Genomic DNA, 18,314 nt, shown 5'->3' on the forward strand with positions numbered 1-18,314 from the left:
TGAACTGTTCTAAGACTTTTTGCGAGGTGACAAAGGAAAACACATCGATGATATTACCGAGCATGCTCAAAACAAAACCCGCTGTCCATCGATTACTTGCCATTTTTGGCGCCAAATGATCAACACAAGCTCTAAATAAGAAAGCTTACAGTAGTTCAAATCAGTAAAAAGTTTCAACATGAAGTTTTTTGGTCCGCCTAAACGCAGGAGGAACAAATCTGCCCAACGAAGTAATTCAAATGCCTCAAGTGAGGGTGCCGAAGCATTGTCATCTTCAGTGAGTAGCTAGCCCTGGGCTGGATGTTGAAGGAACAAAATGCTCATTCCCTCTCTATCTTTATTTTTTTCGTATGTATTTAAAAAGGGGGTGGGGGAATGATTTCTTTGGGTGTTGTCTCTTCTATATAATTTGGGCTAGATTGCAGAATACCCCCCGCTCAAAGATTACCCCTTACTGTCAATGCGTCAACGCTATTTTAAATATTCAGCGAAGAGTGTCAACGCGTCACCGTGTCAACTCCTCGTTTAATATATAATGTCATAGATCCACTCCAAATAAAATATATATCCTGTTCCTAGGGCTGATCACCTAACATCCCTTTAGACAAATGCATCAATGGCTATCCTTGATTTACCATTTGCCCAAAAAAATGAGCATTTCAGCTTAACACATTGACCCCTGAACCGGCCTGTACCGGCTTTGGGAAGTACCCACAACCCAAAAAATTCATAAATTCAAAATAAAGACAACAAGATGAAGATACTCAGGCATCAGTCTAAGGGATAAATGGTCTTGCAGATATGCATCCAACCAAGGTGTTGGCATCTACTCTTAAGCCAAATAATAGCACAGGTTCTTTGACAAATCTCAAATCGAACAAGGAGAGAAAAGCAGAATCACCCCTCTCAATAAAACGCTCAAAATACCACACAAGGGAGAGAGATCAGCAAACACAGCTCAAGACACAAATAGATACCTTTATTCTGATCCTCCAGGTACATTTCCTTGGCCTCAAAACACAATGCCCATTCCTTGAAGGATTGTACAACCACGAAAATATGTTTACGTATTGCAAAGCATTCTGGGAGATACAGGGGAAAATTCACGAGGGGAGGGCCAGTCAACACTCCTCTCCCCAAAGTCAGATGGTTTTTTATAAGTCTTTTCACCCCGAAGCCAAACGAATCAATTCCAGGCCATACAGACCAAGAATAGCAGTGTAAACAATTTTGGAATCAATTTGGTTTCAGAAAAGACAGCATTTAGGAGAGCTGTGGTGATTCATTAGAAAATTATTTTCTCATCCGGGCAAAGCCAAACAAGAAAAAATCATCATGAATCCACCTTTGCTTGCAAATATCCATAAGCAAGGCACTCAATTATGCCCCAAAAGACTTCATGATGTCCTGAGACACTCTCCTAATATGCTTATAGCTGTATTTTTGATGAAAAATACAAGCAACCATCAACTTGTGCTGGCTTCAGCACATCGACGAGGGATTAAAAGTGGGGACCGCAAAGCACTGCTGGAAAGCTTGGATACCGCTGACTAGGTGCAGCTGTGTTTGACTTTGACGGGCTGTATAAAACTCAGAATAGGGGGGGAGGTATCTGTTTTCAGTCTGTTTTTTGTAAATTCAGCTCCAAAAAAGCCAGGAGTCAATGGGTTAAATTAGGGGTGTTATCACAATTCTCGTATGGGAGGTTTGCCAATTAGTTTGGCGACAAGAATTGCGAGGAAATCCTTATTATTACGAGATTGTAAATGCTCTACAACGCTTAAAATTTAGATCCAATTCGTACATCTTGGTCAGAAGTTGCGTTGAGACATGTGGTACCTATTCCACTAGTTGGTGTATGGATACCATGTGTGAAAAAATATTTTACCCCATTCTCGTTTATTTCAATTGTTTTTGTTATTGGGTCTATTTTCCCTGAAGTAAGTAATTTTCTTTTTACAACATTTATATTTGCAACATTGATTGTACTCAAATTGTACTCATATCTTTGATTTACAATCCCTAAAAGTGCGAAAAACTGTTTTGAATTCTACTCGTTCGACAAACCCTCAAAATACTAAGTTCTTTTTAGTTTTGAATCATAACGCTGTTTGACAATCCTAAAAAAAATAATAAGTTTCTTTCATTGTACTTATAACTCCGTTCTACAATACCTTGAGATACTAAGCTCCTTTTAATTGTTATCATAACTCAAGTTGACTTTGGGACGAGTTGACCAGATGAGGTGACGCGTTGACAAGTTGACGAGAGGATGCGTTGACGTGAGGACAAATTGACGAGAGGACGAGTTGACAAGAGGACGCGTTGACAAGTTGACGCGAGGACGAGTTGATGCGTTGACATGTTGATGAGAGGACAGTTGACAAGTTGGCACGAGAACGAATTGATGAGAAGACGTGTTGACTTGTTGACGAGAGGACAAGTTGACGAGTTCATGTTAGATCGAGTTAACGTGAGGTACTGGTGACATGAAAGCATGGGGACGCATGGATGTGGGGACGAATTTTTTTATAAACAAATAGCTTGGGGTGGGGGGTATTCTGCAATTGCTCCATAATTTGTGTCAAATTAGGCTTCTTGGTTCAATGATCTCGGTTTAGGGCCGTTATTTGACATGCACAATCGTGGAGTCCAGGATATGAGCCACATTTTATCTATGATAAGTAAGATGCAATTCAAACCTGTATACACCCTATATACATTTTTTTCATGGTTTCTGCTATATGTTATTTATTAATAATTAGTGCTTATGTTCCATATTTAAGGTATTAGCAAAACATTTTAATGCTATAAGCACTCAATCTCTGTCGTCAACATCCTAATGTCTGATCTGCTGTTTTTTGGCTCTCTCTTTCTTTTCTTTCTCGTGCTTCGCTTTTCTTGTAAGGAGAAGAACGAAAAGCCTTTTTTCTTCTTTTCTGTCATATATAGCATCAACCTTTATCAGGTTGACACTGGGTTTAGTCGCACCTTTGAGGAGTGCCTTCACTTTTTCTGAATTTTTCAGCGCGTTCTTTCCCCTCACTTTCTGACCAGCTTGCAGCTAATCTCTTGCTTGCGTTCCTTTGACATTGCCGTTCGCATTCCTTCCTTCTTTCTTGGGTTTTTTGGAGGCATGGAAAATTTTGTTCCTCCTGAAGGAGGGGGGCAACTTATTTTATCACTTACTTTTATCAAAATCCCCCCTCTCCCCATCGGGATAATAAATGAACTTTCCCTTAGGGGTAAGAATTTATTTTGACCACACCCAAATTGCTATCTCAAAATCCCCCCTCCCCCATCAGGATAATAAATGAACTTTCCCTTATGGGTAAGAATTTATCTTGACCACACCCAAATTGCTATCTCTTAGGGTTGAAATTGATTTTGCCAACAATAACCCCCATTTTTTTTATCGTAGTCTCCCCTCGGGTGACTGGAGTCTTTTTCTCATCCAAAATATTTAACTTTTAATTACCCTTGCACCTGTCTTTTATTTTTATTATTTCAGGTCTCCCCAACAAAGTCACCTAAGGGCACGAAAGGAAAGAAAAGACCAAGCTCTTCTTCTGTATTCAAGTCTCCTAAACGCATAAAACCAACTGAAAATCAGAGTGTGTCTTCCAATGACAATATTAGCCAAGAACATGTTGAGATCATAACAAGAAGGAACACAAGATCTAAATCGGTAATAGTGACCGAAGCTACTAGACGATCTCTTAGAATTTCTAGTGATAAGAAGATGCCAGATGAGAGTACAACTGTGGTAAATAAATCAGCAGGAAATACCAAGGGTAATGGTCAGAAATCTGGGGAAAAGTCACAGGAATTGGAAGATAAAAATGCGAAATCTAAGATAAAAAGAAACCATGGTGAAGATAATAAGCCCAAAAGAATTTCAACAAAAAAAAGGAAAAGAACTGATAAAGATTCAACAAGCACTATTGAGGACACACATAATGCTGATGAAAAGAATGCTGCCAGTGAAGGAGCAGAGGAACCTTATGATGAAGCACGGATTAGTAGTGAGAATCTATCCAGTGACTCAACCCAAGATAGGCTGTCTGACAGACAGTTCATTAGCCACCAAGTAACATTGCTTAAAAAGCCATTTGAGTTGGAAGAGTGCGCTGATCTTGCTGTGCAAGGTATCTACAAAGGTGGCATGTCTTTATTTATTAAAGCTACCAAAGGGTTAGCCTGTTAGCAAGTGCTTTTGCACACACTCTTTGCTCTCTGCTAAAATACTTGTGCACGCTCTCATGGGTACGTTCAGAAAGTTTTTAGGAAGAATTCTCAGGAAAAATGGGGGGGGGGTTTGAAGTCTATTAGAGTAAAAATGTTAGCCTTTATACATTCCTTGTGAAATTTCTTCCTGAAGAAAGGCCAAAAACCTTAAATCAGCTGCTGTTCTGGCCACATCTACAGTGTGATATGGGCTCTGTTTTTTGAAGGAACCAAAGTACAACAAAAACGGCATATTCCTCAGGATGTTGTCAAGAAGGTGCTAAGAAGATGTAAGTACAGTAATGTGGTGTGCTCATTTGGGGGAGCTACTGTAGTTGCCATAACGGAGATAAATAATAAAACTATTTTCGGAAGTAATTTCAAAGCTTTACCAAATACTTCCGCATATACCATTATATACAAGGAAAGCAGTAGCGGATCTAGGGGGTTTGGAGGGTTTAAACCCCCTCTTTAGGCTGCCAGAAAGCCAAATGTATTTTTAATAACCTTTTCAGGACACAATGCCAATAAGTACAAGGCTTATCTTATCAATCAATCAAACTTGAGGTCTTTTATCCTGTACAACATTTTTGGTTGTTGAGGGAGATTTGTTTGATTGATTTCTTTAGTGAACAGTAATGTTGAAGATGAACTTCTTAAACACCTTAATCGCCAAGCCCAGGTAAAGCTATTGAAAGTCATCAACAAGGCCCGAGTTGAAGAAACCCTAGTAGAGTCCAGTGGGGCAGATGAAGACACAGATAATGGAACAATTCAATCACTTAGATCTCAGCTGAAGGAAGCTCAAGAAAAACTTGGTAGTCTCAAGGTAGTATGCATGGTTGCATATCTTGTATGCGTTGTGAGCTAACTTAACCCTTCTAACTACTGCACCAGTGTTCAGTGTACATATCTTGAGCTAACTCTGTTCAAACTACTTCTTAATTATATAGGCATTAGCCAAAATCTGCACTGACTTGGAATCCAATATTCAAGGCATAAAAAGCAACCCACTGGCCAAAGAAGTAGAGAGAACCAACAAGCTAGGTTAGTACTGTATGAGACCGAGTTTCGCACATTCCTCAGATTTTTTCAACTCATAACTTTTTCCTTAGTCTATGAAATCTTCAAAAAGTTGTCAACTTCCAAGGTTGAAGCTTCATCATTTGAGAATTCCAAGTATAGTCAAGTCTCAGGTAAACATTGTGCAGGATATTTTAGCATGTACAGTACAGTGGGACCCCGAATCCTCAAGGAGAACCAAGATTCAGATTTTCTCATTTGCAACAGCTATAATGTGTCTGACCATCAGTAAAGTAAGATGGAGTTAGTGAGAAATGGAAGTTTTATCAATATTCTCCTGATAGCTGATAATCCTGTTGCAAGGCTTATGCTTTGCTTGAAGTGTGGCACTGATTAATGGTTTGTATTTGATATGGCTGGTCAGTCAGTCCTCCATAATATTGCATCTGATGAAAGACATTGTTGGGGGAATACACAGCAATATTGAGGCAAACATGGGTGTGTGAGCAAATACATAGAGAACTGCAATTCAAATTCTGTCTAAAATCATGTTTCTTTAAGTTTATTTCATTTCTCCTATTTATAGGGATAAAATTTTTTTATATATATTATGTTTATAATTGGCAATATTATCTTTCAAAAATGAAACTTTACCACCCTACTTACACTTTTATGATGTGTGTACGACAGGGGAACAATGTCCAGGGGTGTAACACAATGATGTTGCTAACTTCAAGCTCTGTTTATAGGCTTATCAGGAACCCAAGAACATGCAAGGATAGTGAGCAAACTATTTGGAATTTAACATTGTTTATTTATTATGCAAATGCTCTAATGCTTTTCTGGCTGTTGTATTTTACAATAGTTTTCACTTTGCTGCACAGAAAGTCTTAAAAAGAAGCCTTTATTACAAAAAGTTACGACAACATGTGGGAAAGACTAGACAAGAAAATTTATGAGAAGTGTAAAATGTACAAATGCCATAAGTAACTTCAAGAACAGTTTTGAGTGTTGTTCCATCTAATAAATTTAACTTGAAATGACTATGTATAACATATACCTGGATTCTTCTAAACATAAATAGTAGTTACCTAAAAATAATTTCCTAACTTTTTCCAACACTAAACATATATGGGCTGAAGATAGATTCGATAGCTCTTGATTCAAGTCCCTATTATTGATTTCTCACTGTTTTTACATGTACATTACAGCTATCGACCAGCTGGGTCACCCCTCTTGCCACGCCCACCAGCACCACCCCGTCCCCCACCCCCTCCACGACCTCCTCTTCCAGGTCCCCCTCCACCACCTCCACCACCTCGTCCACCACGCCCTGGAAACAAATAATTTTGTTACCTGCTGACAGAGATTTAAGGGTATTCCTTATTTTCCATCATATGACAAATTCAAAATAAAAGTTTCCTACACAGCACACAAATTTGGCTATGATGAAGACGTGTCATCAAGAATTCATAGCAAGCTAGTTAACAAAATCCTTTGACAACAAATTAATATTTTACCTGGCTTATTGCTAGTACATAGTAAATCTATTGTGACCTATTTAACTCTATATATAATACCATGTTGAAAACTGTTAAATAGTGTGACAAGCTAGGACTTTTTTATTTGACTTCTATAACAAGTCCTTATTTCAAATCTTTTGAAAGTTTTAATCCTATGTAGAACTGCATACTTACAGTATGTGCACATGCTCAATGATGCAATTTTCTACAAAAAGTAGTGTGCGCACCTTTGCAAAACTGGGTGTGCAACACAATTTAGGAATAACATGAAATAGGACGCTTTCAAGAAAAGCCATAAGCAGCATAGTTTATAGCTTTTTTATAGCTTAGTTTTTAATGCACTTGTACAGTAGCATAATCAGACAAGGAAAAACGGAGTGGGCTAAAAAGCAAATCAGTGCATCTACGCATGCCTGACATGGGGACATGCAAATAGGTCTTAGCTCTACTGTATGAATAAAGGGTTTTTCTCACCTCCACCTCTGCCCCCTCCTCGGCCACGCCCTTGCTGCTTGACTTCCTCTTTGACCATGTCTATTACCTGGATTTCAATCAACATCCAGTTGACATACAGAAATAATCTGGGATATAAAGGCAAGCTACCTGCCCTACCTAAACAGCCCCACTTGCCAGGACCCAGTCCCCTTATTGTTCTGTTTATAGCAAGCTATGCCATCAACTACCTTACACTTTGTAAGTGGGCAGTTAAACAGCTTGGAATTTAAAAACAGCATTTCAAAATTGTAAATCAATTGAGAAAACAAGAATGAGACTACCATAGTATATTGTCTCAAATGCAGGTCTTATAAATGTGGGAATACCATAACCTGTTTGGCTGGATTGCTACAGTATCAGATGTGCATATTTGATTAAACAGCATTATGGAAGTAACTTTAATACGGTATGTAATCTGTGTTCTTATTGTAATAGTGAATAACTGCATTTTATAAGCATGGCACAGATGGACAGGAGTACCTCATCTGGAATCCTCAAATACTTTATATTACTACCACGGACATAACACTCTGGGATCTTCCAGAACTTATCACCATCCTAAATAAAAACACAATGGAAAGTATTAGACTCTTGTAAACGCAAAGAACTAGTATATGATGTATGAATGTATATTTATATAGTGTTAGTATTTGAATATATGTATACTAGTAAATGAAATAATGTACATATTAATAAAACTGTTTCGGCTTGCATGGCATGACAGAAGGCATAATGTTTCAAATAAGCACATTTCAGATCTAATAATGTGGAAAATGTCTCTAAATACCTAGTGAGTAATAGCAAACAAAATATCAAATGCTGCTTTTTTTAAAATTTAAGCTTTTTGTCCATGAGCCCATACAAAGCGCAAGGATGATCAAGGAAAAAAATATCTAAAAAGCCAAAATCTGGGTATGTGCATTTTGGCCTCACATTATTGTTTGAAAATCATTCCGGAATACAAGGAACCGATGGCCATATTGGATAGGAGGGCACAGGTAGGGGGGTGGGGTGTTTCCATGGGTTTCAGTGCTTAATCTCTGATTGTACAATGAGTTTGACCATGCAAAAACTGGAGCATGGTGTTTTTACGATAGTCTTTGCTTGGTCAAACTCGGCATTACTAAAAAGCGGAACTGGCGAAACCAGTGCAACCAGCATATATTGAGCGCAGGTGCGAAGGGGGATATAGGGGTAGGGATGTTATACGAGGATTACGATTTATTTTCCGAAAAATCTGTTGTTTTTTTTCTATAACAATAACAATATTGAATAAGTCATTGCAAGAGCAACAGACTATTTCGTTTATTGTTTAAACCTGAAATAAGTCATGTTTTTTCTATTTATTCTCACCGTGAATGCGGCGTCTAAGAGAGCAAATACAGTTACAAAAAAGCAACAGCACCAGCTTTGTAGCCTCGTTTTGTCTGAACTCGTCATGCTTGTGTGAGCCCCATCAAACGCCACATAGCGCTGTGATGAGTCCAGTGCGACCGCGAGTTTATGCACATGTAGAAATTGTTAAATATGGTAATACGTTCGTAGTATGATATGACAAATAAACAAAGTTGTAAAACACTTTGTTCTTTTTATAAAATTGTCTGCACAGGTACACAAGAAGGACACATTTGGCACTAAAAACCAAACGCCCTCTACACACTAAAACTGTGAGCAGAGTTTTTCAGTGTGTTTTTTGTTACTTATCCGGAACTTTCAACGGACTTTTTTTACAAATTGCATATGACAGTGTCAAATGTGCGTAGAATAAGGTAGCACATTTGTGCTTAGTGATGTATTATGGCAAACTACCAGTATGTTTAGAACAGAAAAACAAAAGTATTTTTCAATAGATTTTTCAAAAATAAATCGTCGTAATCCTTGTATAACATCTCTACCCTATACCCCCCTTCGCTCCTGCTTTCAAAATGTGCTGGTTCCGTTGGTCCCACTTTTTTGTAATGCCGGGTCAAACTTATTGCAGAAAGCCACTGAAACAGTTGCATGCTGGCTAAATGGTATGTCTTACCCTTGATGTACAAATGACCTCTCTCAGGTTGATGTTCATCCATGTATCACAGCTAACAAGATGGCCGTTGTACGTCTCACCATTTTTTAGTTCCACCAGCTAAAATGTTACCATTCAAAATCGTGTTGAGTTCACAGTTATTATAATCAATAAATGATATTACTAGCAGCCAACATAAAGACTCTGAGCATAAAAAATATCATTCAAGACACTACATTTATGTGGTGCACCAGTCCTTCGACTTCTTTGGTATTGGAAGTTATAGAAAATGAAAAAGGAATAGGGTTTATAATGATGATATAGTAGTATTTTTTTCAGATATCAAGACCTAGATTTACACTACTTATCCAAATTTGGACGCATCTATTTACCATAGGGTGGTTTTGAGCCGTTCGAAGAAGCGATAATGGAAGCTGTAATGACAATTTAAAAGATAATTGTCAGAAAACACAGGAACAACGAAAATGTACAGGAAAAAAAGCTAAAAAAAACTTGACAAAAGCATTTGGAACTTACCACCATGTTGGTTTGAAGGAAGACTATGACCCAGACTCCACTCGGAAAATCGATACCAGGGTGTCTGTCTGATTAAATAGGATTTTACATCTATTTAGCTATTACTGTTTCCTTTTTCTTCAAATTAATACTATCTTTTATAATTCTATTATAAAGAATATAGTGTCTCTCACTGTGTGTTCCTCTAAAACCCAAAGTGATAACGTTTTTGCTCTGTTGTTGGCGGGGGTCCTGTTTATCGGGGAACGCCTGTTGGGTTTCTTTCCAAGCACATGAACAAAGTGCTTTTTTTACTAAAAACTGAAAGATACTATACCTTTCTCCGATAAACCATTAAGACAACATGGACTGCGAGAAATACGCTGGATCTAAACCTAATGAGGCAAACGATTCAGGAGACTGTCCTATTAAAGCTAAGAAAAGGCGAGCTGGCAGCTTGCTTGGTAAATACTTGACAAAAGAGGGTTTCAAGGAAAGATTCTCAAATGCTTTCAGGTATTAACAAAATGAATACTCTACTGTTCACTTGGATATGATTGAGAAGTTGTTGTTGTTTCTTTGCAGCACATAATCGAACTCTTTTGTTTTTCAGAGGGAACAAATATTTCAAAGGTATTTTAATTTCATTACCCTTATTCAATGTAGAACCTCTCTATATTTGATCTTTTATATTACCAGGGAAGTGTATTGATATTACCTAAGTTATAATAAATTCATTAGAGTAAAAAACTAATCTGGCAATAAGTGTCATACAAACATAAGTGCTAGTTTGCAAGCAATCATCATTAAACATAAAGGCTGCAAAGCATACAGGTGTTTTTCTAGAGTTAAAGGAATTAATGATGCCCCAATATATCTATACTTAAACATTGCCTCCGGTTTGAATAGGTTGTTGAAACTTTACACATGTTCATTGAAAAGGAGACGTCTGAATGATTGCTCTGATGTTATCAATAAAAAAGACCCATTATCAAGATCACTGAGTTTCTTGTGCTTCGGTGGTGATGGCCAACCTAATGTTTGTCTACCATGGCGGGACACTGCACTCCTACCCAGCAAAAATAAACTCTGATTATTATTTTTTTTCCCAGAAAATGATGCGATAATTCATGACAAGCCTTTCAAGTGCTGTGTTTTACCAAACTTCATAGAAAATGAAAGCTACCTTTTGGAGCTAAAAGAGGAGTTGATGAAATTAGACTTCAATCAAAAGTCAGTAGATCTCTACAAATTTCAACAGGTATTGTATTGTGTGAAGTAGAACCAGCATTTTACCATATGCTTTGGGAGAAAGGAAATAATACATGGTGCTTTCTTTCTTTGTCCACGGAAGTGTGAAATTAAGGTTCTGTAAAATATTAAGTGTTTTGTAACATATATACATCTTACTTGCAAGTAAACTAGAGAAAGTATAATATAAATCAACTGTAAAATTAACATAAGATTCAGGTCCCACTTTGTAGCTGTATTTACTTTGAATGTTGGGGATCTATGAATTTAAGAAACATTTCATGTGTGGTATTCACTCTTATTTAAATGTATTAATTGTTTTCTACTCTTTTCCTAAAAAAATGATACATAACAATACCTTTGCAATTGGCAAGTTTGGTTTTTATTGTCAGATCTTTCCAAGCTTTTACACATCCATTATATTCAGTTAATACATTTTCTTCCTCCACAGAGCAATGATTTGAAGACATCACCAAGTTCCAATATTACATTGCTAAGGTCAATAGATTACAGTATGTAAATACATGTTCAATTGTATGAAGTATTTTTTTTAGAAATGGCTGGTAATCAAGCCTACTGTCTTTGGTGAGGAAATTCAATCCATATAATGAGTTAAAACTTCCGTGTATACAAAGCAACTATGTCTTGGATTTTTTCATTAAGTTTATTACCTATCCTGCTTTCCTCTTTTAATTTTAGAGATCTGATTTACCAAGACTTCCGTAAGTGGCTCCAGGAGACATGTGACATGAAACTTACAGACCAAGTTGATCTGTCATGTGCAAAGTATGAATACACAGGTAAGGGAGGAACACTCACACAGCCGCACCTCGTCTCCCAATGGATATCTATTAAACAATGTGATCTTGCTTGGTACAAAAATAAAGAGTAATCTTTCTTTTAGATGTGCTCCTCTGCCATGATGATGAGCTGGAGGGGCGGGTGGTTGCGTTCATCCTCTATCTTGTTCCGCCAGGATGGCAAGAATGTGACGGAGGTTTGGTCTATTTCAAAGGTTAAAGTTTTATTTTATGATAATAATAAACTAACATTCTCTATAATTTCTAGGATCATTGGACTTGTTTGATGTAGATGGTAAGCAAGATTAATACCTTCCTCTATTATTTCCCTTACTGAAAATTTCAGGTTTCTATTGCAATAACTAGAAATTACTAGTACTTGTAAAGATTAAATTGTTTGTATTTCTCGTGATAGAACATGGACAGCCAGACAAAATTGTGAAGAAGCTTGTCCCCGAGTGGAACTCACTTTCTTTTTTTGAGGTCTCACCTGTTTCCTTTCATCAGGTACAGTAAATTACAAAATACATTTTACTTTAAAATCCCAGTAGGCCAATTAGCTGTTTCAAAACATTTGGACCTCATTGACAAGTAATTTCAATGCAAGAGATTTTCAAGCATTTTAAATCAAGACAAGAAATTGATAACAAAAATGTGCGGGGAAATGGGAAGTATAATGCAAGTCACATTTAGTTTGCATTTAACATCACATAACTCCAACTTTTAAAATTCATGGATTGGTATTACCTTGTTTGGTTGCAGGTTGCAGAGGTGTTATCGCAGGACAAAACTCGGCTGTCAATCAGTGGCTGGTTCCATGGTTCTGCACCTGAGCGCCCCATGCCATACAAAGAGCCATGTAATCCAACAATAAGCCCCATGCCACTAGAGGTACATATGTAGTATGATGTAGATATTCGGGACATGGCTTCCTTAGCGTGAGGAACTAAACTATGGAGAATTCCTCTTGAAAGCTGATAGAAAGACTTGAAATTGTAGATTTGGCTAATGTGAAATTTTATTTTGATTTATTTGGCTATGACCTTTGCTCAGAGGGTTTTTCTTTGGGTTTGCTGGTATTCCTCCCACAAAACACAGCAATTTCGATAAGACAAGAGTCAAACAAGTCATATGGTTGCTGACTGAGGCACCATCTATGCCTTTCACTTAAACAATGGCTTCCCAATTCTTCTTTTTATTCTATCTGAAAATAAAACATCATCTCTTTCTCATTGCTCAATGTAATGCAGTTGTCTATATATTACAGGATGAACACTTAGTCAAATGGGTCAACCCTCTCTACCTGGATCAAGGCGTAGTTACAGAAATAAGGGGGAGATTTGAAGATGAGTCTGAGGTTGAGCTTCAAGACTTTCTTTTGGTAAATATAAATAATATTCTTGTGTTTTAGTATCTTATGCCAACAAAATTTGTGTTTTCAGGCTTTTAATGGTAAAGTTATCAACTTAGACAGATGTTTAGGGTCTCACTCTCCTTCTCATAGTATTTTTTATGAATTTCCCTGACACATGGATGCCTTACCACTCCTGTTCAGGGGTTGCTAGCATAAAGTTTAATCAACTTAAATGTTGTTTGGTTATAGGATGATAAATACACTGAGGTACTTGAAGCTTTAAGATCTGAGAAAACAACTTGGTCTCACAGAGGGCCAGCAAATAAGCGGTAAGATATTACCCTTGGAGTTTTACTCAAAGCGTTTTCATGACACTGTCAGGCCACATAACGTTTTTCGCAGACTTTTGGTTTGTTTTTAAAAACTTTGATGCCATCACAGGGGCAGAGCCTGGGTTTCTCAAAAGTGGGGGACCAACTCAAAGGAGGGACACCAATAAAAAAGATATGGCGAGAGGTTAATTTTAGCTCCCATACATTTCGTCTAAAATTTTGATTGGAAGGGAGGGAGAGGGTCAAAACACATCATTCAGAAACGAAGAAAATGGTAACAAACCCTAGAGTGAATGTGTCTGTTCACCATTTTGCTAACATTGTAGATGCTAGTGCATCATGTCACTATTTTCAACAAAAGTTTTTTTTATCTGACATAAGGGGATAGTAGGGAGATGGGGATACCTTATTCAGTGATTTTATTGATATTCAACCAGACCTTTTTTCTTTGCTTGATGCTTTAAAGATGCTATGAAACTGCTGACTCTCTTCCCGAGGTTCTATGCGAGCTGCAAAAATTGCTGAAATCCCTACCAATGTTCAAGCTACTGCGCACGTTTACCGGCCTCGACTTGGCAGACACACCTCTCACAAGTAATGAGAGAAGTCCGACACAAGCAACACAGGTGCATTGAACATACTTAGACATTTTTTAGGAATTGTTCCTTAAATCATTAAGAACAGTCTTGCGTACATCCAGGGCAATACAAAATAAAAAAATAGGGGCAAAAGAGATTGTCATTTGTTGGTAGAGCATTGCAAAATCAAGAAAAATAACAAAAAGTGAGTCCGTGAATAAATTTTTAGTCACTTTTGATGGTGTGGTAAAACGAGAGAAACTACCGTCAATTTGTAGAAACAGGGACAACAGTGATATTTTGTATACTTCCAACTGAGCTTCTACAAAGGCAGATTCTTTAAACGTCAATCATCCTTCAAAACCATTCTGTTTTCTATGTTGATTGTTTATTTGTTTCCCTGTCTCCACAACTACGCAAAAACAGACGATGAGAAAGGTTAGCTAATGAGAGGCCGCAAGAAAAGAGAGAAATCAAAAGGCAATACTATCTATATTCTATGGGTGCGGTTAGAAAAATGGGACTTGTCCAGGTTTAACACGTACTTGCCTTGCCAGGATGGTACAGGGGCGGGTACCAGCTCCCCAGGGAACCCCCGGTGCCGTGGTGAAGCTCGGCGGTGGTCTCATGGCAGTTACACACTTGTACACGACACTGACCCAGAGAGGGCGGAGTTCGCATTGGACATAATGCTGTATTGCGGCTGTGAAGGTAAGGCATGGACTACATGACTACCACAGCCTCTTTGCCATAGCTCACATGACAATAGACTACATGACAACCACACCCTTATTGCCATAGCGTATATCACATGACTACATGACTACCACAGCCTCTCTACAATAGCGTACATGACATGGACTACATGACTACCACAGCCACTTTGCCATAGCGTACATGACATGGACTACATGGCTACCATAGCCTCTCTACCATAGCGTACATGACATGGACTACATGACTACCATAGCCTCTTTGCCATCGCTATTTGACATGGACTACATGACTACCATAGCCTCTCTACCATAGCGTACATGACATGGACTACATGACTACCACAGCCTCTCTACAATAACGTACATGACATGGACTACATGACTACCATAGCCTCTTTGCCATAGCGTACATGACATGGACTACATGACTACCACAGCCTCTCTACAATAGCGTACATGACATGGACTACATGACTACCATAGCCTCTTTGCCATAGCGTATATGACATAGACTACATGACTACCATAGCCTCTTTGCCATAGCGTATATGACATGGACTACATGGCTACCACAGCCTCTCTACAATAGCGTACATGACATGGACTACATGACTACCATAGCCTCTTTGCCATAGCGTATATGACATAGACTACATGACTACCACAGCCTCTATGCCATAGCGTACATGACATGGACTACATGACTACCACAGCCTCTCTACAATAGCGTACATGACATGGACTACATGACTACCATAGCCTCTCTACAATAGCGTACATGACATGGACTACATGACTACCATAGCCTCTCTACCATGGGACTACATGACTACCACAGCCTCTTTGCCATAGCGTATATGACATGGACTACATGGCTACCATAGCCTCTCTACAATAGCGTACATGACATGGACTACATGACTACCATAGCCTCTCTACAATAGTGTATATGACATGGACTACATGACTACCATAGCCTCTCTACAATAGCGTACATGACATGGACTACATGGCTACCATAGCCTCTTTGCCATAGCGTACATGACATGGACTACATGGCTACCATAGCCTCTTTGCCATAGCGTACATGACATGGACTACATGACTACCATAGCCTCTCTACAATAGCGTACATGACATGGACTACATGACTACCATAGCCTCTCTACAATAGCGTACATGACATGGACTACATGGCTACCACAGCCTCTCTACAATAGCGTACATGACATGGACTACATGGCTACCATAGCCTCTCTACAATAGCGTACATGACATGGACTACATGACTACCATAGCCTCTCTACCATAGCGTACATGACATGGACTACATGGCTACCACAGCCTCTCTACAATAGCGTACATGACATGGACTACATGGCTACCACAGCCTCTCTACAATAGCGTACATGACATGGACTACATGACTACCATAGCCTCTTTGCCATAGCGTATATGACATGGACTACATGACTACCACAGCCTCTTTGCCATAGCGTATATGACATGGACTACATGACTACCACAGCCTCTCTACAATAGCGTACATGACATGGACTACATGACTACCATAGCCTCTTTGCCATAGCGTATATGACATAGACTACATGACTACCACAGCCTCTATGCCATAGCGTACATGACATGGACTACATGACTACCACAGCCTCTCTACAATAGCGTTCATGACATGGACTACATGACTACCATAGCCTCTTTGCCATAGCGTATATGACATAGACTACATGACTACCACAGCCTCTATGCCATAGCGTACATGACATGGACTACATGACTACCACAGCCTCTCTACAATAGCGTACATGACATGGACTACATGACTACCATAGCCTCTTTGCCATAGCGTATATGACATAGACTACATGACTACCACAGCCTCTATGCCATAGCGTACATGACATGGACTACATGACTACCACAGCCTCTCTACAATAGCGTACATGGCATGGACTACATGACTACCATAGCCTCCTGAAGCTTATTTTCTGTATGCGAGCACGACTTGCTCGGACAGGACTCGCACCAGGAGACAACTGCTGAGCAGGCCAGGGTCAAGTTCCTAGAATGCAGGTTAGCGAACCCAGCGATAAATACGGCTACATCTTGACATTTGATTATGGATTAAAAAGGCTTTTATCCCTGGGTTAGCGTTAACCTGTTTTCTAGGAACCCGGCCCAGATCTTATCAGAACCAGGTGTTATATAGGGGGAGAAGACATTGAATGTTTTGAGTAGAAGCCAAATAATCAGAATTTTTTACTTAATCATGTAAGATCCCAATTAAAAGACCCCCATAGCTCTATTCTGAGATTATGGGGGACATTGCCCACCTAAAGAAAATGCTACCCGAGAAAAGTTATGAATTCCGAGGTGCGTGAAAGAGTACTGAAGACGTTAAGTAACTCAGGTTTTAAAGTCTAGTATTATTATTTTAACTATAGTATCATATCATTTTAACTATAGTATCATATTATTTTAACTATAGTATCATATTAGTTTAACTATAGTATCATATTAGTTTAACTATAGTATCATATTAGTTTAACTATAGTATCATATTAGTTTAACTATAGTATCATTTTATTTCACGGTAGACTGGGACAGCGATAAGTTCGGCGGCTATACGTCCTACTTGGTCAGCGGTGAGGACGAGGAGGTGAGCACGTATGGCACACACGCATGGCATCCTAATTCGCTGCGCTGTACCGAATAGAAAACACTTTATTTTCTAAATAACGGGATGACAACGAGTAGGGAGGAGAGCCACCCAGCAAATCTATCGCAAATCTGTCGCAGCAAATCTCGCGGACGCGGCTAAATGGAACTGCGGCTGTTTTATTTACTACAGCATACATGTATATTTTGACATCAATGGAACATTTTTACAAAGTACCCCCCCCCCCCCCCCCAGGACCTGCACTCGCAAAATCACTCAGATTATTTTTTTTCCAGCTCCTATCTGTGTCTCCTTTCGCTAACTCCCTCGCTCTCGTCTACCGAGACATGGAAACGCTCAAGTTCGTCAAACACGTCAACCACAAGTCAGTGAAAGGCGCGTCTGGTTCATCGCAGTCATTCTATGATTTTCATATGGTTTACTACGAATAGACTCGCGCAAGGAACCATACCACGATGACAAAATAGACTTGCGCAAATATAGGGCCAATAAATATTGCGCACACAAGAAACAGTAAAAATTTATTTGTACTCCAAGGGACTATAGTTAAAGACGATACTGTGCTAATCTCTGGCTCCAATATAAATTTCATAAAGACAAATCGAATAAGTAATTTTAACATGCATCCAGAGATAGAACTTAAGGAGTACAACTACACCCATCACTTGTCTATGAATCACGAAAAAAGGCACTTTTTACTTTGTAAATTAAAAATACCGTGTACGAAATTCGAAATAAACGCACTACTCGAGTGTTGAAATGACGAAGGTACAGCACATAATGGTTATTGGTAAAA

At 38.7% G+C, this 18,314-nt stretch overlaps 3 protein-coding genes across 5 annotated transcripts; 2 read left to right on the forward strand and 1 right to left on the reverse strand.

The window, feature by feature from the left end:
- Positions 1-173: 173 nt before the first annotated feature.
- On the forward strand, positions 174-6,293 carry LOC5517111. Of its 2 annotated transcripts, none has more exons than XM_032387138.2 (7): positions 174-277; positions 3,512-4,160; positions 4,455-4,517; positions 4,857-5,056; positions 5,181-5,274; positions 5,343-5,423; positions 6,000-6,293. In XM_032387138.2, exons 1-7 carry the CDS (start codon positions 179-181, stop codon positions 6,053-6,055), a joined length of 1,242 nt encoding a protein of 413 aa, XP_032243029.2. In that variant the 5' UTR covers positions 174-178; the 3' UTR covers positions 6,056-6,293. The 2 variants fall into 2 exon arrangements, with proteins under 2 accessions (XP_032243029.2, XP_001637142.2); XM_001637092.3 differs by having other exon boundaries at positions 3,512-4,148.
- LOC5517112 (probable U6 snRNA-associated Sm-like protein LSm4) lies at positions 6,044-9,951 on the reverse strand. Its single transcript, XM_001637151.3, has 6 exons — positions 9,811-9,951; positions 9,666-9,707; positions 9,295-9,393; positions 7,749-7,826; positions 7,248-7,314; positions 6,044-6,583 (listed from the first exon to the last, which is right to left on the reverse strand). Exons 1-6 carry the CDS (start codon positions 9,814-9,816, stop codon positions 6,462-6,464), a joined length of 414 nt encoding a protein of 137 aa, XP_001637201.1. The 5' UTR covers positions 9,817-9,951; the 3' UTR covers positions 6,044-6,461.
- Positions 9,952-10,039: 88 nt separating this feature from the next.
- LOC5517113 (prolyl 3-hydroxylase OGFOD1) lies at positions 10,040-18,282 on the forward strand. Of its 2 annotated transcripts, none has more exons than XM_001637093.3 (15): positions 10,040-10,305; positions 10,403-10,422; positions 10,902-11,050; positions 11,492-11,538; positions 11,740-11,840; positions 11,945-12,037; positions 12,109-12,135; positions 12,256-12,347; positions 12,603-12,731; positions 13,108-13,221; positions 13,444-13,523; positions 13,993-14,152; positions 14,662-14,815; positions 17,436-17,497; positions 17,794-18,282. In XM_001637093.3, exons 1-15 carry the CDS (start codon positions 10,154-10,156, stop codon positions 17,947-17,949), a joined length of 1,536 nt encoding a protein of 511 aa, XP_001637143.2. In that variant the 5' UTR covers positions 10,040-10,153; the 3' UTR covers positions 17,950-18,282. The 2 variants fall into 2 exon arrangements, with proteins under 2 accessions (XP_001637143.2, XP_032243020.2); XM_032387129.2 differs by having other exon boundaries at positions 10,168-10,305; positions 10,375-10,422.
- The last annotated feature ends 32 nt before the right edge of the window (positions 18,283-18,314 follow it).

Source organism: Nematostella vectensis, chromosome 1 (assembly GCF_932526225.1).
Source record: "Nematostella vectensis chromosome 1, jaNemVect1.1, whole genome shotgun sequence".
Taxonomy (NCBI): Eukaryota; Metazoa; Cnidaria; class Anthozoa; order Actiniaria; family Edwardsiidae; genus Nematostella; species Nematostella vectensis.